Source organism: Malaya genurostris, chromosome 2 (genome assembly GCF_030247185.1).
Source record: "Malaya genurostris strain Urasoe2022 chromosome 2, Malgen_1.1, whole genome shotgun sequence".
In the NCBI taxonomy this organism is placed as follows: Eukaryota; Metazoa; Arthropoda; class Insecta; order Diptera; family Culicidae; genus Malaya; species Malaya genurostris.
This window is the reverse complement of record NC_080571.1, coordinates 293,770,035-293,793,902: the sequence shown is the minus strand read 5'-3', so window position 1 is coordinate 293,793,902 and position 23,868 is coordinate 293,770,035. Positions and strand designations below refer to the sequence as shown.

At 35.7% G+C, this 23,868-nt stretch overlaps 1 protein-coding gene across 2 annotated transcripts in view; it reads left to right on the top strand.

Annotated features, from left to right (window-relative positions):
- LOC131430625 (transmembrane protein 65) overlaps positions 1-23,657 on the top strand; it is a 77,212-nt gene extending 53,555 nt beyond the window's left edge. For both annotated transcript variants that reach the window (XM_058595730.1, XM_058595731.1), the window contains 3 exons: positions 16,297-16,364; positions 20,992-21,195; positions 21,273-23,657. In XM_058595730.1, the coding sequence (XP_058451713.1) occupies positions 16,297-16,364; positions 20,992-21,195; positions 21,273-21,419 (419 nt within the window). In that variant the 3' untranslated portion in view covers positions 21,420-23,657. The remainder of the gene's footprint in view (positions 1-16,296; positions 16,365-20,991; positions 21,196-21,272) is intronic.
- The last annotated feature ends 211 nt before the right edge of the window (positions 23,658-23,868 follow it).

The following is a 23,868-nucleotide window of genomic DNA, read 5'->3' as shown; positions in this document are numbered from 1 at the left end:
ATTCAATAAATTGCACTCTCACTACTAAACACATACTTGCCACACCTGTACTGTCAATCAAAATAACTATTTCAACCAAATTTTTAACTATACGTATCAAACAACACATTGAAATTATACTTTTTTGAGAGCAGCACCAGGGCACCGCATCGCACTCCCAGTGATGCTCTCTCCTCTCAGAACTAAGCTTTTCAGATTACAGGTTCAGAACTAAAAACTATGACTCTGGAACTGAATCCTTATTCTGCATTTTGACATTGGTTTCTTGACCATATTTTGAAGCTGAATTTAGTTCCTCAATTTATATTCGGGATTCGAATCCAGAATTCTGATTTTGGGTTTTTATTTTCAACATTCATGAACAAAATTTCATAATTGTTATTTTAGATCTGAATTCAGCAACTAAATATAAGCTCAGATTTCCAAACCTAAGTTTCAGAACTGACTTCAAAACCTGGATTCAATTCAGTTTCAGAATTTAATTCCTAAAATCAGTTTCAGTATTCATTTCCAGAATACATGCTGGAACTAAATTCGGAGCATGGATTCTGGAGCTAGATTTCGGAACTGAATTCAAGGTATTAAGGTTCGGAATTCAGGTTTAGAATTCAGTTCTAGAAATTCAATACGGAATCCGTATTATGAAAATGTGAAATCCATAATTCTAGAACTAAATATATGATCTGATTTTTTAAATATAGATTTCGAACCTGAATTTTGCAACTCAGTTCTGGTCCAGAATTTTAGTTCTGGTGTAGATAAATACAAACGATATATCAGTTATAAACATTGGACAAATCACGCAAAGCGGTTTTTTAGATCCATTAAAATATTCCCAAAGCATGATGCGATATTTCCCTCTACTAAGTAAATCTAAAAAAACTGTATTTGTTCCGTGTTATTAAATTGTATGGTAGGAACATGTTCGCCGTCGTACTGTTCTCTTGATGCTCCGTTGAAATTCTGCAAGCGAAGTAATGAGAGTTGCGAAATTCACACAATCTAATACGAATGATTATCTATATTCGGAAGTGAGAAAGAAGCATGCCAGTTTTATTCGTATTCACGTCCTCAAGTTATGTCTGTGATATTACCCATGTATTTGGCTCTATCGGCTTCCGTTGACCCATGTTATATGAGTCATGGTAGTTGTGGTTCGTTTTTTAGAGAAATAATTCGCTTTCATCATATTTAGGTGTAAGATTTGCGGTGCGTTAAAAAAATCTTTTGATTTCCTATAAAAGCATGCTGAGTCTCACCTAAAAATATGTTTGGTAGATTCGAGAAAATTTTGGGGTTTGAAACAATAACCATTGCATTTGCGATAGTGTTTCATTCAACTCCGTTTTTATCGGTCCAAATAAAACCGTAATACAAATACTACAGCTTAGATTTTGCGATTTAAGTTAGGTTATAACTCGTTCGCATCTTTTTGTTTGCAACCATCTGTCGAAGCCGTACTGTTCACCGAATGTTATCATAGGCAAGGGGAGGTATAGGATAAAATAGGGTAACAGAGGTATTTTGGCCACTTCATATATTTTGGCCCACCTAACTTTATCGACCAAACTTCATGGATTTAATCGATGTTAAGTAACCCATGTTGCATCAATTTGAAGCTAATCACATCAAATTATCTATTGCGGAAGGGGTTTTCAAAGATATTACAGCATTTGGTGGATATTTTTACAAAGTGGGCCAAAATAAAATCAATCCTAAAGTGGGCCAAAATACCTCTGTTACCCTATTGTGAGCACTTAGTTATCTCATCTTTTGATGGCTTGCAAAAAATGTGGTGTGTCGAAAATTGTTTTCTGATAGGAACTGATAAAAAAGACTTTTATTTTAAAGCCTTCATTGAAAAATCCGAATTTTCAAATCATTGATTTCCAAGTCTTCCACTGTGTCACTGGTGATCCCTTACATACTGAAGCGAATGACAACACTTTGCGATGCCAACTGTCAGAACAATTTTTATGGTTGTTCGTTTTGCGGTATTATTCATTTTCGATTACCGGTGCGTTATATGTGAAAGGATGAACCCAACCGATGTTTTCATTACTGACACCGTGTGTATTGTTAAAATTGTAGAGTTTTTATTCATGTGATCATTAGGATCATCTCGTATCAACACAATGAGCAGATGTTAGAAATCGAACCCAAGTACGGAACATAAAAGTTGATTGTCCTACTCACTATACTAAGAAGCCTCTTGATTCTGCTTATTTTTCAAGCTGTCTGTTGTCGCACGATAATACTAGATAAACCATATATCTACTATTTACTCTTTACGTACCACATTTCACTGCTCTTTGACTGGAATGCAGTTGTTTTGAATATCATATACACAACTTACAAAGTAATTACTCATGCAGATGTAACGCCTTAAGCCATATTCGCTTTAACAATACTCCCGGTAGAATGGAAAGCTCTTAGTTTGAATCCACAGCTTACGTTATCAACCAATTTGCTTCTGCGATAATTTGTTCGTCGTTCGCAAACAAGCTGCAATGTTCAGTTGTTTAGCAGTTGTCGGTGCATGGATCAGAACGTGACGTGACAAATGACATTTGGATTGCCCAAAAAAGGGGTAAGACGGTCACATGGTGAAATTTTTTTGTTCAATTCTAAACACCATTTTTTTGTTCAATTCTAAACACCACTTATTAGAAATTATTTACATGAATTCCAAATTTGTCAAATACACATTGTTGTAATAGTTTTTACTCCGTGCTTCCAAAATCGCATACATCTACTGCTAAGTTGTGTAAATCCTGCAGCGCGGAATGTTGCATATGGTTTATATTATGGAGCCGTAAAAAATAACATACCAAAATACGAACTTCTACACATCAAATTCCATGTTCACTTTTTCGGCAGTGCCACGACTCCCACACTATAAAGTTTTTGTCGTGGGTTAGGTTATAACTTTATTTGTTTTATTAGTTGTAGTTATACCTCACCGATTCGGTACTGGGAACTCGGAAATGATCGTTTTTACCATCAAGAGTAACATCGTTTTTGTATGAAGAAAAATAATGCTACTTCGAATTCGAGTGTAAGTTTAAACCAGCAGTAGCAGAGGTCACACATTGTGTTGATTGCAAAAGCACTGTTCCCAACGTATCCTGAAAGTTTTTATATCCTAATGAGCTTTTGTTGGAGAATCAAATCTCCAAGTTTTTTCGTTCTTGGGGTTCAACGTAGCTCCCATATGCAGCCATGCGGATTAATCTTCAGTAAAGAAATAAAAAATTACAGTTGATTCTTGTTTGCTGACTGGTAAAGTTTCCGTTCTCGCGACGGATTATTTTGGGAAGCGGATTATGGCATGAAAAATAGAGCGGTAGCAGCTCGCAACGCTATGGGTGTATCGCTATTTTTTAACTATCAGTATTATAGGGGCTCATGCAAAAAGTAGTTTATTTTTGGAGGTTCCTTATCTATAAATCAAATTCTCGTGTTTGGTTTTGTGGAATATCATTAATTGAAAACGCATGAATAAATAATACGATTCGTTTTCAGGGGTATGGAGACAAAAGATAGCCAAAGTTTTTTTCTAAACGAGTAATTTACAAAAACAATCAAAAGTTGTGGCAAGAAGATTTCCAAATTTTTCAGAGATAATCAGGTTGATTAGCGTAAAGTCAAGTTTTTCAAGAAATCAATAAACTATAAAAATATAAAAGAAGCGTCAAATACACACTTAGGAAGAACCGTGTGAATTCACGTCTTTATAGATGCACATAAAAGGAGCGTCGTAATTCATTTAAATTGACAAGCATGTAATAATAAGTCATATCTTTACCTTCACAGTTAATTTTATTAATTACAAGCAAAGCGAAGTCTTGACATTACATTTATTTTGTGGAATCTGGCCCGTCTGTTTCAACAGATTTCGCAGCTGACTTATAGCATACAGAAGCATTTCATAACTAACACTATGAATCCTTTCAGGCAATGTTGCTCGAATACCAAAACGCGAATGATCATCGTTCGCTTCCCTTCGCCTTTGTTCGATAATCGCTTTGATATTCGGACTTGTCCGTATATTCGGGTGCGAACGAAGCCGACGCTGCTGCGTTGCTCGCATGAAGATCATCTATTCCTTGCATTTGTTATTCGCATTGAACATACCCCCGAATGACTTAACGTGAATGTGGAACGAATATTCATGCAGCGATTATCTTCAAAACCTAATTCGCGATGATCGGTCGTGCTGTTTTTGAAACAAGCAAATTAAGACATTTCCCCCTGCATTAGTACCATAGTCTTATGTGTATGTGATGAACCATATCTCAGCACTCTCCCATTGCTGCTACCTCTCGAGATAGGATGAATTTATTAGATAAAGAATGCTTCGCGAAGAATGGAAACCAACGATCATCGCAGTGACGATATTCGAACCAATTCGAAGAGTAAAGTGAATGAACGAATTACAAACGAATGTATAAAACGGACATGCACGAAGTATAACAGCAGCGAAAAATGTATTAGTAAAGGGTGATTTTTTAAGAGCTTGAGAACTTTTTTAAACAATAAAACGCATAAAATTTGCAAAATCTCATCGGTTCTTTATTTTAAACGTTAGATTGGTACATGACATTTACTTTTTGAAGATAATTTCATTTAAATGTTGACCGCGGCTGCGTCTTAGGTGGTCCATTCGGAAAGTCCAATTTTGGGCAACTTTTTCGAGCATTTCGGCCGGAATAGCCCGAATTTCTTCGGAAATGTTGTCTTCCAAAGCTGGAATAGTTACTGGCTTATTTCTGTAGACTTTAGACTTGACGTAGCCCCACAAAAAATAGTCTAAAGGCGTCAAATCGCATGATCTTGGTGGCCAACTTACCGGTCCATTTCTTGAGATGAATTGTTCTCCGAAGTTTTCCCTCAAAATGGCCATAGAATCGCGAGCTGTGTGGCATGTAGCGCCATCTTGTTGAAACCATATGTCAACCAAGTTCAGTTCTTCCATTTTTGGCAACAAAAAGTTTGTTAGCATCGAACGATAGCGATCGCCATTCACTGTAACGTTGCGTCCAACAGCATCTTTGAAAAAATACGGTCCAATGATTCCACCAGCGTACAAACCACACCAAACAGTGCATTTTTCGGGATGCATGGGCAGTTCTTGAACGGCTTTCGGTTGCTCTTCACTCCAAATGCGGCAATTTTGCTTATTTACGTAGCCATTCAACCAGAAATGAGCCTCATCGCTGAACAAAATTTGTCGATAAAAAAGCGGATTTTCTGCCAACTTTTCTAGGGCCCATTCACTGAAAATTCGACGTTGTGGCAGATGAAATTATCTTCAAAAAGTAAATGTCATGTACCAATCTAACGTTTAAAATAAAGAACCGATGAGATTTTGCAAATTTTATGCGTTTTATTGTTTAAAAAAGTTCTCAAGCTCTTAAAAAATCACCCTTTATATTCGGGTTCTCTACGATTATTGCTTATTCATTTTCACTCTTCTCTCTTTCGTGCAGTGTATAGTTTAACGTAGTTCGAGACGGGCATGAGTATAGACAGGATATACGCAGCGAGGATGGGTGAATGAGTTAGTTCGTGTAATATGTGCAACATTTGCTTCCAGGTCGGGGGTCGAATATACGACTACTGGATTGTAAGACCAGCTCTCTTTGCATTGAACCACCAACCCGGGCAATTTCAAACAACGTGCTGTTTTTTTTTAAATAGGATGGAATCGCTTATTTGATTCATCTATTGTTTACATTGTTGTTGGTGACAAGTTTTAACAAATTTACTTGATAGAAGCTATTTTCATGTTACGTAAAGATACGTTATTTTTGTATGTTTTTGGAACGAATGACACCTAGTTCATAACTTATTTTAAAGGTGTTTTTATACGGCACTAGTTACTCGTCTAAACCGTGCTTTTTGAGTCACGCAATCATTCTGATTTTTTGTAGCAAACAACAATCAAAACGGTATTGAATACACTTTAGCAATATGACGGCTAGCCGAACTTCTTGACCCATTTGAAGGGCTTAGACCTTTAATAAATTTCACTATTTCAAACTCAAATATATAAACCGATTCGGACTTTCTCATTCTGCTACCAACGGAGAAGGCGATTGCACCAAGTCCAAGTCGAAGTCATTTTATTTTTACAAAAATTGATTAGAATTAATAATTTTACATTCTTAATGCATGGTAAAGTTTTTAGTTCTGCACTCCCAAGGCACACAGTACCGTTTGTTGTAAACCTTGCAGGTTTCTATTTCTGTTGGATTCACCAAAATTGTTCAGTACATGTGCTGAAACAACTTATTGTTCCATACAGTTTCTATGTTGAACATTCCATTGGAAATTGGGCCAACACCCCATGTCTCGTCCAACGATTTTTAGAGGCTTGCAGGCAGTTTTAAATAAAACAGGTAGCAGCAGAGTTTTTTTAGTTGTTATCAATAACAGTATAATCATTTTGAAAACAAAGGATAATTTGGATGCTTCTGTTGGATTTTTATAAAATTTTTGAATAAGTATTCAACACACCTGCAAAATTTATGGCAAAATCCCAAGGTAACATAGAAAAAAATTTTAATAAAATTATTGAAACTGGTTTCTGAGGACAAGTATAGAATCTTAGAAGGATTTAGAAAATGGATTGATTTGTTCAGTGAATCTATGTTTAATTTGCTTTTAAGGGTCCTCAACTATTCCATAGTAGGATCACTAGAACGTTGATATTGATGTAGATGAAGGTGAATTTAATTTAGTTTGAGCTTTTGGAACTTCAATAACGTAATGATTTAAATTATATACGGCTATATCTATATTTCCCACAATAATTTCAGTGTTTACATTCGATAGTATTATAGTTGATTAGTTCTCAGCTGGTAGAATATATAACTTATTGCACTAATCATTGCTTAATTTGAAACCCTGAACGTTATTGATCAATCTGCTAGAATCAGATTAATTGTAGAAAGATTTCTCATAGAAGATAAGTTAGTTGAGCTATAGGAAATAAAACTGGTTTAAAACCAGCGGAGAGTTCATCATGAAGTACTCGTACTTTCTTATTACTCTACGAGCATTTAGAATCCTATTAGGAAAACACAGATCGATATATTGCGCATTTGAACAGCTATCATTTGATTAATTTGCCCATCAACGGATTAAAATCGTAAACATTGTTTATTGACTAACAGATACCTTATGATCAAAAAAAAACCGGTATTTTCATTTTAAAATTCCCGCGCTTATCCAATCGGTAAACTTTTATTCTCTCAACGTTGGCAACACTTTTATACACATTCTGTCAGAGTTTGACGCATATCGTACGATTAGTATTTGTTTGGCGTCTATACAAATAAGTTGAAAAATTTTCGTGTGGCGATTTTTATAATGGATGAAAATTTAGATGTTGTTGGGCGGCCAGGGATCTCATCATGATCCAAGCTTGTACGACCACCTTTGAAGCGTTTATACCACTCGTATGCCTGTGTTTTTCCTAGACACGATTCACCAAAGGCCTTTTCTAACATTTTCAACGTTTCGGAACACTTAAATCCATTTGCAACACAAAATTTGATGCACGCACGTTGTTCTAAATTTTCATCCATTATAAAATCGCCACACGAAAATTTTTCAACATCTTTGTATAGACGCCAAATAAAAACTAATAGTACGATATGCGTCAAAATTTGACAGAATGTGTATAAAAGTGTTACCAACGTTGAGAGAATAAAAGTTTACCATTTGGACAAGCGCGGGAATTTTAAAATGAAAATTCTTATTCTTTTTTGATCATAAGATACATTAGAAAAAAAAATGGTGTTTTAAAAGAGCAAGTCGTGGTAGCCGAACGGTTTTGCGAAATCTTAGGTATACGTACATCTAATGATTTATATTCAATTCTATTACATGAAAATTTCAAATTTTTGGTCTGACAGGACTTTGTTTATAATTGGTTTTATGGTTTTCATCACAATCACAGCATGATAATTCATCTGAAGGTATCGTTCATTGAACAGATGTGCTTGCAAGCGACATAATTTAAACAGTATATGTCCATATAACAATTTATTGTACCATGGCTGGAGCCCTGGCAATGACGATATTATGTTAGATTCGCTGTGCCATCATCAGTGTTGTTGATTGCCGATAATTTGGCAGAAAGCGGCTTGATATTTATCTATATTGTATACAACATTTTCAATCTGGTAGAAGATGCTACAAGAACTGTGAGAGATTTTTTCTACATTTCTTCGCTCCACTTCATACTCTGAGTATTTCACAGCCCTTAATAAAATATATACAGTCTGGCAATGATCGGCGCTGTGAGGAATTTACCAAGAGAGAATCGCAAGTTGATAATTATCGCATATAATTCGAGTTGATGATTCTCATCCTAGGTTACAATATACAATATTTCAAAACCCTGGTCTGGAGCATTCACATCTATTTTCATACATACAACTTATACAAAGGTTATATGAACATAGTTAGAATAAGCGGCAATAGTAAAATGATTCCCTCGCAATTATCCACTGCCCGTATAGAATCGGATCACAAAACGAGAATAAGCGACCGTTTGTTGCTTCAGAAAGAATCCTCACACCAGCGTGGCTAACATTTGGTTCTCAGACAGGTCATCGAGAGAAATTCGCTCTCGCACTGGCGTCCATTCTATGTTATATGAACTATGACGGTGTTTTGTTGCTGAGATGATATCCGTCTCTCTTTGATGACACTGATTGAATCGTGTGAAGAGTTGGTAGAGAGCGTTCTTTGATACGATAAAAGTAATCCTTGGCCATCATGCCATTTATAATTTTCCGGCCGAACTGAGATTTCCACTTTCACTTCTGGAAGGAGCGAAGAAAGCTCTGTGCAAAATGATTTGAAGTTGCAAGCATAGACTGTTGTTGTTTTCTCCGAGTGGCAAGCGTCCGTTTTTGGGATTGTTGTTTCTTATTGGTTTATTTTCAATCATATGTATACCAAAAAAAAATAAAAACAGTCATGTGCACTCGGAAGAAATCGGTTACGTGTAACCAAAACCCCTGAATGACTTGATAAAGGCCTTATGCACATGTTATAATGAATATTTTCTATTTATACATCAAAATGCCTGGAAGGATTTGAATCCTCAATTAGCAAACCTACTACAATTATCATTTTTGGACATGGGATATTTGTTTAAAGTTTGAATTAAAAAATGTTTAAAAAAAACTAAACAGGAGCGATTTGAGCCTATTTAAAAAACCGGGAATTTTTATCTCAAAAAACCGGGAAATTGAAATCGGCAATTCACTTGCCAACCTGCAATTTTTATGGCTGCGTCCTGTTGTTTACACTCTTCTCTGACCACTTGTGCAGTTGTTTATTCGTTTTCATTAGTTTGTTTCGAAATGCGTGGACTTTCAGCAGAACAACGTCGAAAAATTGTGTACAAATGGTGCACAGAACGCGGACTGCCACTGAGAACGATAGCACACGGAACCACCCGCGATCCCATTTCAACCAGAATATTAGTTTATTTTCTGAATTCGATTGGTTGAAATTTGGTACAACTAATCGATTGTTGTTTTAACTAAACTGTCATTTTTGTTTTTTGATTAGCAGAAACGATTGTTGAAGCAACTAATTTTACTGTTTAAAAAAAATGCTGTCAATTAGTGAGGACACATACCCTTCAATTTCAACAAATATTTTAGTTGAAATAACTGGTGTTGTTATTGAAACAAAATTCTGTTAGTTGAAATCGGTTTTATTTGTTTTAGACATTGCAAATAGTTGAATCAACTCGAACAATGTTATAGATTTGCGAAAATAATCAAAATATACTTACTGATACACGTCATGAATCACCACTGCTTCAATGAACAGCGAAATATACATCAAGGATTGTTTACAAAAACGACTTCTACCCATGATTCGAAGCCACAAGGTTCCTGTTATCTTCTGCCAGATCTTGCTGCTTGCCACTACTCGAAATCAACGGTAGAATGGTATACTACCAAAAATGTCACTTTCGTCCCAAAAGACATGAATCCACGAAATTACCCACAACTTCGACCAATTGAGGAATTTTGGGACTTAACGAAGGCACATCTCAGGAAACATGTCTCGGTAGCCGAAACCATTCAACAGTTCGAAAAAGATTGGAAAAAAGTGTCAAAAGTGTCAAAAGTCCGTACGGAATTAAATGAGGAACGTTTCCAAGAAGGTGCGCCAGCTAGTCTACAATGGCTAAGTAGCAAATGTTTAGAATAATATTCTGTTGTTATAGTCTAACATTATCAGTATATCGAATAAAATTTGAATATCTAACACTTGTGAATTATTTACAGCGAAATCAAAGTGCGTGCATACTTTCTGGTACAGTCTTTATGGGACTGAATTTTATCCGCATTCGACTTCAGGTTCTGAAAATACAGAGCAATTAGTTAACAATCAAATTATCATTTCAAGTGTCAATGCTAAAATTGTATAAAATCCATACTACAGTAGTATACGGAACTAAGTCCTTTATTAAAAGTGATGGCAAACGTTCATCACATCCGGCAATCCTTTTTTTGTGTATCAACTTTCGTAATAAAATAACCTTTCTGATATATTTATAGCAAACGGATAGTACCCATTTAAGTAACTTAAAAGAATTGTTTGCACAACTTAAAGTTTTTGTTTCAAGGGAAGCCGTAGCCATACACGAAGAGCGAGAAGTATGAAAGCTAGTGCAGTCATATCGTAGATATATACATACTGCACTTCCTCCCATCAAGGGATAGTCAAGCAGGAGCCGGTAAGCTTTTATGACTTTTTGACATGCACTTGGCACGGATGAAAGAATTTAAATGGTAGAAGAAAAATGTCGAACCTTTCGTTTCAACAGTCAAGTACGCTTGTCATGTACTCATCAGTAATCTGTCATGGATGAAGTCCGATTGACACATTCTTTTCACTGTCGAGTTCAAACATTCATTCTGCCATGTTACGGACCTCGTATCACACTCGTTTGCATATTTAATAGATTCTCCAATTTCGGTTTGGTTCGTTTCATCCGTTGGCACCGGCCCGCCGGAAACGGCATCGTTTTTATTCCACATCGTAAACGTAAAGTGTTCCACCGAACTACGAATTCGAACAACTGTATGACAGGATGGTGATTCTGTGTAGGCTTGAAGCTTAATTGCATTACGAACTAGGAGAAGCATCGACATCGACAGTTGTCACCATCATCATCATCATCATCATCCGTATTCACTATTCAGACCCGTTTCTGTGTGAAAATCCATTGATGAAGTAAACATATAAAAAGAGTGCTCGTCTCATCCGAATGTCGAAATTACTGTGAATGTGTGCATTGTTCTGTTTATTTGCCAAACATGTCAATACAGGTGCATACATGTGTGGTACAAAAGCGACATTTGGTAAATAGAATTATTTCTACAGGGTCCGCCATGTAACTTTTTTTTAACATGCAATAAAACACAAACGGTTCATCCGATTTCAAAATTTATTTTTTCATTTTAAAGTACAATCCTTCCAGTTTATTGTGGAATATAATTTCATTCAAATGGCTGCCTCGGCTGGCCTTGCAGTACGCCATACGGTCGGTCCAGTTTTTTAGTACATTTTCGATTGTATGCAGCTTCATTTCAGCTATGGCTGCACGAATGTTGTCCTTCAAGGCTTGAATTGTCTCTGGCTTGTCCACACAACACTTATCTTTGACAGCCCCCCAAAGATAATACAGGGTCCGGCACTCGAAGTGTAACCAACTTCAGACCTTCGAGCCTGGCGTCAAGATGAATGCGACATATTATCGGGAAAGTATTCTGGAGGTTGCTTTGAAGCCGTGGGCAGACAAACATTTCGGTGGCAGACCATGGATGTTTCAGCAGGACTCGGCACCGTCTCACAAAGCTCGAGTGAACCAAGAATGGCTGAAAAACAACGTTCCGAACTTCATCACGTCCACACAATGGCTCTAGAATTCACCAGATGCGAATCCAATGGATTATTCTCTTTGGGCCATTTTGGAGAGCAAAGTCCGAACTAAAAGATACACCAGTCTCGAGGCGCTGAAAAATGTTATTGTCCGCGAGTGGGCCAAAATACACCTGCAAGTCACATTCGGGCAGCTTGCGATTCGTTTTTTGACCGTCTCAAGGCCATAGTCAAGGCAAAAGGTGATCATATCGAGCAAAAGTTTTTGATTCTGAAGAATTGATTCTGAATTTTGTATTATTTCTACACATTTTGTACTTTGAATTAAGTAAAAGTAATTTTCCAAACTGAATTTATGGCCTTTTTAATTGGTTACACTTCGAGTGCCGGACCCTGTAGTCTAACGGCGTCAAATCACAGCTCCGAAGCGGCCAAAGGACATCCGAATTTCGACTGATAATTCGATTTTCGAAGATTCGATCCACTGTGCGCAGAAGATCGATCGTAGCGTTGGCTGTGTGGCACGGAGCGCCGTCTTGTTGGAACCAAATGGTGTCCAAGTCTTCCTCTTCAAGTAACGGGAAGAACCAATCGCTAATCATGGCGCGGTAACGCTCGCCATTGACCGTGGCGGTGGCTCCTGCCTCATTTTCGAAGAAAAATGACCCAATGATGCCGCCAGACCAAAATCCGCATCAAACCGCCACTCTCTGAGGATGCATCGGCTTCTCCATGATAACGTACGGGTTTCCGTCCCCCAGATGCGACAATTTTGCTTATTAACATACCCGCCGAGATGAAAATGTGCCTCATCCGAGAAGCTGATTTTTTGACAAAAAATCGGCGTCTTCTTCAAGCTGATCGCAACCCCAGTTGGCACTATTTTCACGCGTTCCTCAAGCATCTTCACAACCATTTTCGTTCAATGGAAGGATAAAACTAAGTTTCTGTCAAATCAGAAGTGACATTAAGGTTTCCAATGTCGAAATAACCGCTAGTTAAGAAAAAAATGTTAGATTGCGGATTCTGTAATTATTTAGAAGATCTCAGACATGTGTTACAAAAATAACAAGACAGTAAACCTAAAGAAATGTAATACAATAACAGTTCCAGTGGAAAAGTTAAAAGTGTCTGTTAAATACACCCCTTAAAGGCACACCGAATATTAGGTACATCAGCAATCTTCAGTAACATTTTATCTTTGGGCCCCTCCCGAAACGAAATCCTAGGTACGGGCCTGATTCGAGGATATTTTTCAATGAAAAGAAAACAAGTCCAATATAAATACTTGAACGATTATTAAATATTAATCTCTGTGCTTATAAGTAAACAAATGATAAATCAGGGCACTACATTCCAGCAGTTGTGGAAAATGGACCCTCTATTTTAACAGACCTCACAGTTTATTCGTAGGTTCACGTAAGGGCATGATTGGTGCTATGATGTTACTAACACTATTTATCCTTCCTGGTCGAGGCACGAGGCACCAGTGCTTTCCACTTTTAACCATTTTATTATGACAGTTTCAAAACATATATCAAAGGGCATATTTAGTAATTCTAATGTTGGAGAGTTTAGTGATTTGTTTGGCAAATCTATCGGATGCATTATGTATGGTTCCTATTGATTAGACTATGACAAACTGTTTAGGTTAATTTCTAAACATTTATTTTGCGCGTGATATCTCGCCGTGTTGAAGAAAAGAATGTATTGCAATCATTGCTCGGAAACCTCAAAATCCTAGAAATCAGTGTACTTGAAATCCATTCAAGCAACCCCTTTATTCTCCTTTTACATCCGCTTGGTAGAGCTTTATTCACCGTTTCATGATTCTGTTTGGGAGCTGAATAAATAATAAGCTTGGGAGCGTCGTTAAGAAGTTATTCTCTGCCAAATATATTCGCAGCTCGATTTTGCTATGCCAGCATTGATGTGAAGTGTAGAAAATTTCTTGCTGTCGTTCGCAAAATTTACTCTGAGTGTAATTCAATAGGAATAGCATTAAAACTTTTGACTCGTGTTCCATTTTGGCGAAACCGAGAACAAGAAAGTCTGGTTAGACTTTATTACCAACAGTTGATTGGTGTTAAACGCTTTGCTATCTGATGAAACGTTATGATTTCATCGAACAGATATAGCCATCTCGAATTAAGACTGAAATTACATACGAGGAACGAAATTGTGATTCATTGATACTTTAATACCCCAAAGTGCTGAATGATAAGCTTAATCCACCTTACTCAATCACTTCGAAGTAGAAAATGGTTTACGTGATTTTAACTTCCCAGCACCACTTCTGGAGAGGATAGGGATTTCGTTTTTGTTTTGTAGCAACATATGGAAGAAAATATGGGGGAAAACTCAAAATTGACTCTTTCTAGTGCTATACAGTAAGTTATAACTTTAAAATTTGATAGCTGAACAGTTCTGATCAGTTAAATTTACTCAAACTTTGTGACTATTTTAATCGTGCGAAATATTTCATATATAACAAATAACTTTGTTCATGGCTTAGAAAATCTTAGCAAAATAAAATTATCATTGAAAGAATTATTGATTTTTTTACTTTATCCTGTATAATAATGAAAAGAACCATAAATCAAATAAACATAGATTTCCCATTGTACGGAGACACTAACAGCGCTTCTAGTGAGAAACGGGTGTATTTTTTCCATTAGCCACTGCGGTTGTGTTAAATGCGCAGGCAACTTTATACATGCATTTTAGGAGCATTTACGCACCCATTCTACACCAGACGGCGCTTTTGGTGTTACGGGTTGCTCAACTACAGTACTATTACACTGGGGAATCTAGGTTTATTTTATTTATGACAGTAGCTAATGGAAAAAAGTACAACCGTTCCTCACTAGAAGCGCTGTTAGTGTCTCCGTACAATGGGAAATCTATGATTATTTGATTTATGATTTAACGCAGCAACACAATTTTTGTCCATAGTATCGAAAATATGGTCAGCAATTTATGATAAAATTTTCAGCAGTATGAGATACCCACAAATAACTCAAAATTTAAGTTTTCCTAAATGTTTGATATGAACAAGCCTTAAAGTGAAATTCAGTGCCAAAGTGCAGTAGGCTTAGGACATATTTTGTTCGTTAGTAAAACAGAGATATTGAAGTTTTTGAAATTAATTTATTGTGGATTCCAAACTTATACTAAGAAATCCTAGATGGCTAAAACGATTTGTTGTGGATTTTTCAATTTATGAATGAATTTGAACATTGCTTTTTCGGTCTTGAATTTGCTTTTATTAAAATCCAATATTAGCTTATTTGGTCATAGACTATCATGATCTGCAAACTAGAGAAATTTATAAGTAAATTTCAAGAATTCACTACTCATCATATGGTAACATATGAAAAAATACTCCTGAAATTGACATTTTTACCCAAAGCATAATATCTCCGAAATCGGAAGTTGAACCTGAACAAAAATTGGGATATTCTTTTAACATGTAAAGTCTTTTCAGTAGGTTCTAAATTGATAAAAATCGGCTGAGCCATCTTCGAGAAAAGTAAGTGAATTTTCATCATTTTCATTTTTAACATATACCATTCTGTTATTCCGGAACTGGAAATCGGATCCGGATGAAATTAAGGAGCCTTGTATAGGACTATAGTAGCTTCCATTTTGTATTTAAATTGGAGAAAATCGATTCAGTACCCTTTGATAAACGTTAGTCACATTATGACTACTTTCATACTTTTGGTGCATATCAACCTGTAATTCCAGAAACGGAAGACGGATTCTGATGAAATTCAGGAATCTTATGTGGAACCTGAGGACCTTTTTTTTAAATCTAAGTTTATGAAAATCGATTCTCCGCCATCTCCGAGGAAATTGAGTGACATTATTTTCACTGTTTTGGTACATATCACCCTGTAATTCCGGAACCGGAAGTCGGATCCGATTTCGTTTGAATCTAAGTTTGTGAAAATTTTATTATCTTTGGGGGGCTGTCGAAGATAAGTGTTATGTGGACAAGCCAGAGACAATTCAAGGCTTGAAGGACAACATTCGTGCAGCCATAGCTGAAATAAAGCTGCATACAAACGAAAATGTACTAAAAAACTGGACCGACCGTATGGCGTACTGCAAGGTCAGCCGAGGCAGCCATTTGAATGAAATTATATTCCACAATTATCCGGAAGGATTGTACTTTAATGTGAAAAAATAAATTTTGAAATCGGATAAACCGTTTGTATTTTATTGCATGTTTAAAAAAAAGTTACATGGCGGACCCTGTATATATCTGTTTTAGATTTCGGGAGGGGTCCTGATACGACAGAAGCACGAACTTGCAATAATTTGCTCGAAACTTACGGTATCTTTTATTACTTTTCTTTCCAGTGGGACTGGTGAATGCTCTACCTTTCATCGGATTCGGTTTTTTGGATAATTTTACCATGATTATAGCGGTAAGTGATTGCATAATTGATAGCTCCGAAATTAAGTTTTATGTTCAAAGCATTAGACATCAACATGGCCACACTTACGAATCAAATGTGATGACACTCGCTCATGTCATATGACGCCACACTTTTTTTTAAATTACTATTTATTGGAATATGAGTTAAAATTAAATTATTAAGATTTAAATTTGGTGTTCAGCCACAAGTGGTGACTTTTCAGCCATGTTATATATATGATTTGGTTATTACCATGAAGACATCATTTGCTTCCGCAATTCTGTGATTTTTGTGTAGGGAAAATTGTAAACCTACTTGTATTGTGTAATGGGGAAAAAGAACTTATATACTAACTTACTAACTAATACAGAGAGCGAATCGATTCAATTGAAAATTGTATCTATTTTTGTCGGAATTTTCTTATAATATTATGTGACATTACATCTAATGGTTCTATATTTGTGAGTCTGTGTTACTCATTTGTACTAAACCAGGGGGGACGCTTCAAAATCGTTTTCAGAATTTTATTCTGAATCCTTTGAAGCGTTTTCTTCCTGGTGGAACAACAACTTGACCAAATTGGTACTGCATCAAGCATGGCTGGTCTGAAAATTTGTTTATAAATTAACAATTTGTTTTTTAGACAGAGCTTAGAATTTCTGTTTATAAGAGGATATAAATATTTAATATATTTATTACACTTTGCCTGGATTCCTTCAATGTGATCCTTGAAAGTGAGTTTTTTGTCATACGTTAAAAGTAAGTATTTAGCTTGATCAGACCATGTCAATTCCAAGCTATTCAATTTGAGAATGTGATTATTGTTTGGTTTAAGAAAAGAAGCTCTTGGCTTATGAGGAAAGATAATTAATTGCGTTTTTGCTGCATTTGGTTTAATTTTCCATTTTGACAGATAATCACTTAAAATATTTAAACTTCTTTGTTGGCGACTTCAGATCACTCTTAGATTTCTACCTGTGGCTAACAGACTTGTGTCGTCACAGAATAGCGATTTCTGACAACCAACTGGTGGATTTGGAAGATCAGAAGTGAAAATAGTATACTAGTATACAAGATTGGAGCTACGCTCGAACCCTGCGGAACACCTGCTCGTAAGGGTAGCAATTCAGATTTACAATTCTGATAGCTAACCTGAAGAGTACGATCAGTTAAATAATTTTGAATCATTTTGATCAAATAAATAGGAAACTGGAAATCAGACATTTTTGCTATTAAACCTTTGTGCCAAACACTGTCGAATGCTTTGTCTATGTCTAGAAGAGCAACTCCAGTGGATAACCCAGAAGATTTATTTGCTTTTATCATGTTCGTAACTCTTACAAGTTGATGAGTAGTTGAATGTTCATGACGAAATCCAAACTGATCTGGTAAAAAAATTGAATTCTCATTTATATGAGACATCATTCTCAACAAGATAATTTTTTCAAAAAGTTTACTGATAGAAGAAAGTACGCTAATTGGTCGATAACTTGATGTTTCTGCTAGGTTTTTATCAGGTTTGAGGATAGGAATTACTTTAGCGTTTTTCCATCTTTTTGGGAAGTAAGCTAATGAAAAACACTTGTTGAAAATTATAACCAGAAGTCTCAAGGCAACATCGGGAAGATTTTTAATAAGAATATTAAAGATTCCATCATTACCAGGCCTTCATATTTTTAAGTTTCCTAATTTCATCAAAATTCGTCTCAATAATGTCATCGTGTGATAACACTTGAGTTGAAATATGATCATATTTCAGTCAGACTTCATTTTCAATAGGACTCACAACGTTCAAATTAAACTTGTGGACACTCTCGAACTGCTGAGCAAGTTTTTGAGCTTTTTCGCCATTTGTAAGAAGTATTTGATTTCCTTCCTTGGGAGCAGGAATCGGTTTCTGAGGTTTCTTAAGAACCTTAGAAAGGTTTAGAATATGGTTTAATTTGTTCAACTTATTTAGCGAAATTTTCATTTCGCAAATGAGTAAATCTATGTTTAATTTCTTTTTGTAAATCCTTAACTTTGTTTTTCATATCAGGATCACGAGAACGTTGATATTGTCGTCGACGAACATTCTTCAACCGAATGAGCAGTTGAAGATTGTCATCGATGATAGGAGAATTTAGTTTAGTTTGAGCTTTGGGAACTGAAAGATTTCTTGCTTCGATAATGTAATGATTCGAATTATCAATTGCTGTGTCGATGTCCGCAGAATTTTCTAAAATAGTTTCATGATCCACATGATTTTCAATGTGAGATCTGTAATCCAACCAATTAGCTCTATGATAGTTGAATATAGAACTAATTGGATTGATTAAAGCTTCGTTGGAAAGTCTGAATGTTACAGGAAGATGATCTGAGTCAAAGTCAGCATGTGTAATCGGTTCACTACAAATGTGACTTTGATCTGTTAGAACCAGATCAATTGTAGACGGGGTTTTCACGGAAGAGAAACAAGTCGGATTACTAGGATGAAGAACTGTGAAGTAACCAGCTGAGAGTTGATTATGAAGTATTTTACCATTACTGTTATTTTGCCTACAATTCCACTGGACATGCTTAGCATTTAAGTCCCCTATTACGAAAAATTTCGGTCGATATCTTGTGAGTTTTTGCAAATCGCCTTTAAAGAAATTTAATTGTTCGCCGGTGCATTGGAATGGCAAATATGCTCCAGCGATGAAATAAATTCCATGAATGGTTCAACTTCGATTCCCAAGCTTTCAATAACTTTCAAGTCTTGAAAGAAGGTAAAATTCGATGTTTAATTTGCCGTTGGACAAAAATGGCAACTCCACCACCCATTCCAGTAAACCTGTCAAATCGATGAACCACATAATGTGGATTAATTGTTGTTTCTTCCCAGAACGACAAGCGTCCATTTTGGGAATTTTTGAAGAATTCTCTTCTATGTCGCTACAATCGGATTCAGGAAGAATATACATTTAGATTCTACAAGATCGTGAATGTTATTAGAAAAATGTTGAATAACGGATTGTGATTTATTCCGTATTGAATTATTTTTAGCCTTAGGCTTGTTGCCTTTCCGGTTGGACGCAGGCATTTTTGAAATGAATGAAATTTTAAATTAAATTAAGTAGACTAAATTAGTCTTCGATTAGACTCCTAGTTTGGAAAAGTCTTGATAAAGACTGATTTTGTGGTAGTTTTAATAAAGACTGATTAGTTCGAAGAATAGTTCTTTGAATAGCTAGCCTTAAAAAAGGCTGATTAATTTCTTAGTCAGTCTAATATCACTTTTTGTATCACTTAGTCACTCTAATATCACTCTTTGTATAGCCTTGTGAAAGGCTGACTAATTGTTAGTCTTAAAAAGACTGTTGGTGATTCAGGTAGCCTTGACTGAAGCCTTGAATCAATGAAACTCTAGGTAGCCAGAAAAAATTTCCAGGAACCAAGAGCTATACGCGTGCGGTGCGAACGACTATTCAACACCGACTGATGACGCCACATCTTATTTTTATGCTCTAAACTTTTGTTGTACAAATGGACAGCACTTGATATCTTAGTGCGACTAAAAACATGAATTTTATTTAGAAACACACTTCACAAAAAAGTGTAGATTTTTAGCAGTGTATTGTGTTCAAGCTTGTGCGCAATGGTAATTTATGCATGCAAAATTGTGCGCAATAATGATTTTTAAGCTACACATTTTAACTTTATTGCTGATTCTCATAATGTATAAATACTGAGAATCTCGACTGTTCCTCATTTGCTAACTGTTAATTATTGCCGAACTTATCAGCAGTAATTTTGCTGTTTGCTCGGCAAAAGTGATCGTGATTGAAACATGAATAGCCGAGTTTTCACTAATCGAGCGTAGATTTTGCTTTATTATTGTGTTAAATAATTATCACAAATGGTAAGTTTTTTTTGTTTTTACTTACTTTAATTCAAAACACGAAAAAAAGTATAGCCCAAACCACACAGTTTTGGTTTTTACTCTTCTTTTCACGAAATTTATTTTTCCTTCATCCAATTCATACGAAGCAACATTAGATGACAAGTGTTTTGCCGAATTTGAGTAAATTCTATTCGAATGTACACTGTTCGAAATTTCGGCAAAAATGTTTTTATTGATTTTGATCATTTCTTATTTGTTATTTACTGACAAGTTCAACAATATATTATACCAAACTTCGGAAAAAGTACGCTTTACCGAGATATCAGAATATTACTTAAACGAATTTACAAAAGAGCTTATACTGTATCCAGTCTATTGAATTATCATCGGGTACTAATTATGTTATCTGCAGTGTAATAATGGGTTCAGGTTTCATCAAAAGTCATCAATCAACGTAAAAACTACACCTGATTCCGCATCAGTAAAGTCAAACATGCATATAAAGTGCGCTTGCGTTTGACTTTTTGGTTCGGAGATAGCAAGCATGGAACCCAATGGTGGGATAATTATATCATCTACAGAATCTCGTCGGTAATATGGAGTGTGAGTGGCCACTGCGAATCTCACCCTAATTCATATATTGAAACCTTCAATAAGCAACTTCCGCCCACTGGCTTTCGATCAAACATCTTTCGATAAGATGACCTCATAGATTACAGCATTTTAACCCATATTTTACTGATTTAATTTTCCATATTCTACTACCCACAGGGCGACTACATCGAGCACACGCTTGGCCTATTTATGTGCATCTCCACCATGGCTGCAGCCGCCCTTGGAAACACAATTAGTGACGTGATTGGTATTGGTTCTGCGTTCTACATCGAGAAGCTTGCCGAGATGAGTGGTGTTAAACCGCCCAAACTATCACCGATACAGCTCGAGATGAAATCCAGTCGGCAGGCGGCAAACATGGTAAGAATAATGTGCACTTAACCACCAACATGCCAACGCATGGATTCAACAAATACGATTTGCTTGCATTACTTCAGGGACGTGTCATCGGCATCACCATCGGTTGTCTATTGGGGATGTGTCCACTGCTCTTCAAGAAGGACGAAGACAAGGAAACCAAACTGAACGAGGAAGATAGCTCTAATAGTACGAAAAAGACGGATGAATCAAAGGACAAAAAATGAACCGTTAGTTTGACGAGTACTTAGCGAAAAAAGGAAGAATAATTTTCGAATTTAGTCAATTTTAAGATAGTTGTATTTTAGCTTGTTCGTTTAATCTATTTACATTGTGTGTAATCGAAAGCAAGTTATATTAACAACTACCACTTGTTGCGTTTATGTAGGTACTTATATTCCAGTTACTGTTTGCAATATCCGAAATGTACAAACAGTACATGTTCGAGACTTTTCCTGCGTGAAGTAACGATTCAGATTTTATTATTGTAGGTATTTATTATTTAGTTTATGCGTCATCGTAAAATATTTCACCTTTTAGAAGTTGCACATAGTTTTCACTCATATACTTAATTGGATTGAAAGGTGCTCTAACTAGCTCTTTGCATTTCAGTTTATGGTTTTTTTCATGTTAGCGACTATAACTAGGTGTTCCTATTGAATTATAATGAATTGTTACCAAGCGTGCCCACTATCCAAATTTTATGGATATGACTCATGTCATAGTTTTACTTGCCTTCGTTACTCTAAAATATTCCAAAGTTTTTCTTTATAGAGTCTAGTAGAATTTGTACAATGCCGACCATTAAATTAGATGAACACCAACAAATAAATAGAAACAAGTGATTATGAAATTAGTCATACTCCCATTGACCTAATTAAACTAAATACAGACAAAACAGTGTTAGGTCATTATTAGAAATTCATGGGTCCACCGAATCAAGTATCTGAAAAATTTACAATTGGCGTTAATAATCTCCATTATTGGATACTTCGTTAATCATGTACAATATAATACATTAAAACTTCTGATCGCTAAGAAATTCGTCATTGATTATTTAGATTAGTAAATTAAACTTTTAAGGGATTTTTGAAAAAAAAAGTTATTGGATGCTCCGATTCTGTGTTTCGTTCGAACCGAAATATTTCAATAAATCGAGAAACTTGCATTGTGTATTTCGATCGAGTGAAGTTTTTGTGTAGAAAACTCGAACTAGATCGGAACACGTAATTTCGATTCAATCGAGATGCAGAATCAGGGTGAATGTAGTCATCGCACCATATGTAGAGCAGGATTAGTTCAACATCAGTAGAATAGGTCAACAAGAGAGGTCCTTGTAATCATATAATTTGTTGTAATGTCATTTTCCGTCATTTGAATAAGAATTCCTCAATGATCGTGATTGTTAGACGACAAACGGTAGCCAAATGCTCGTAAATGAATTTAGAATACCAAAATATAATCAAGCATTTCCAATTACTTTCTCCTCAGAGGTAACAGAGCTTTGATTTCTTACGAGCCCCAGAATCCACTTATCTTGGTGAAAGACAAGCGGTCTCACGAAATCTCCATTCGTTATCGTTTTTAATGAACATCTATTTGTACGTGGCTACAATACAAGAAGAACTAACATAACCATAGTCGAATATTTAATCGCCAACCATTTCTGTGCGTAGAATTAACAATGCAGAATGAATTCTGATAGAAAACGTTTCTTCCATTTTTATATCGTCCAGCCTTAAAACCCCTTTCAGACGCTTTCTTATTGTTGGTATTAAAATGTATAAGCAAAAGAAATATAAGAGACACATTATTCAGAGATGATGAAAAATATCTTACGAAAGCCATTTCTAGTTAGAATTACTAGTATAGTTTTCTATATTTCTGTGAGTCCTGAATGCTTCGAGAGTAAGTTCGCAGAACATAGTTATCTTAAAAACTGTTTACTTAATTCAACTGTTAAAAATTTATCGTCTTCTACGGAAAAAAAAGAATAAGTCGAGTGCATCTAAATGTATCAAAGAACGCGGCATAGTAATGTAGATGATATGTGTTATCAGGTTATGGACTGTATCGACTGTTCATATACGACTCTTCCATGACGAAAATGCATTCACCGTTCAACGGCAAAACATCAAGTATACACAGGACTATCCTGATTTAATATGATTGAAATCAAATCAAACGCAGAATCATCATCTAGTATTAAATCAAAACGTGTGTTCATTTTGCAGAATTTTAATTCTACAACTAAGAAAACAGCAAATTCAAGTCACACCAGTAATAGCAATAAAACCTAGACGAAATGTAAATAAACAATAGATCGTATATTTGATGCCGAAAACAAACAACTATAATAATAAACAGTAGTAAAAACACTGCACAATACTAAGAAGAGATTACATGTAATAACAACAGCAAATGAATAAATAAAAAGCAATCGTACTATACCAATACAAAATTCCAATGATTAGAAGAATGTTTTCTTTCTTATTTAAAGGGTTTAGTTTTAAGCTACATTTCACTTGCAGGGTGACGAGTGACCGGGAAAAAATCGGGAATTTCGTTTCACCGGGAAAAACCGGGAAAAAGTCGGGAATTTTAGTGCAAATCCGGGAAAAAAATTACTAGCCCTAATCGTAATAAATCATGATTTTCCTTATTAAACAAATGAAA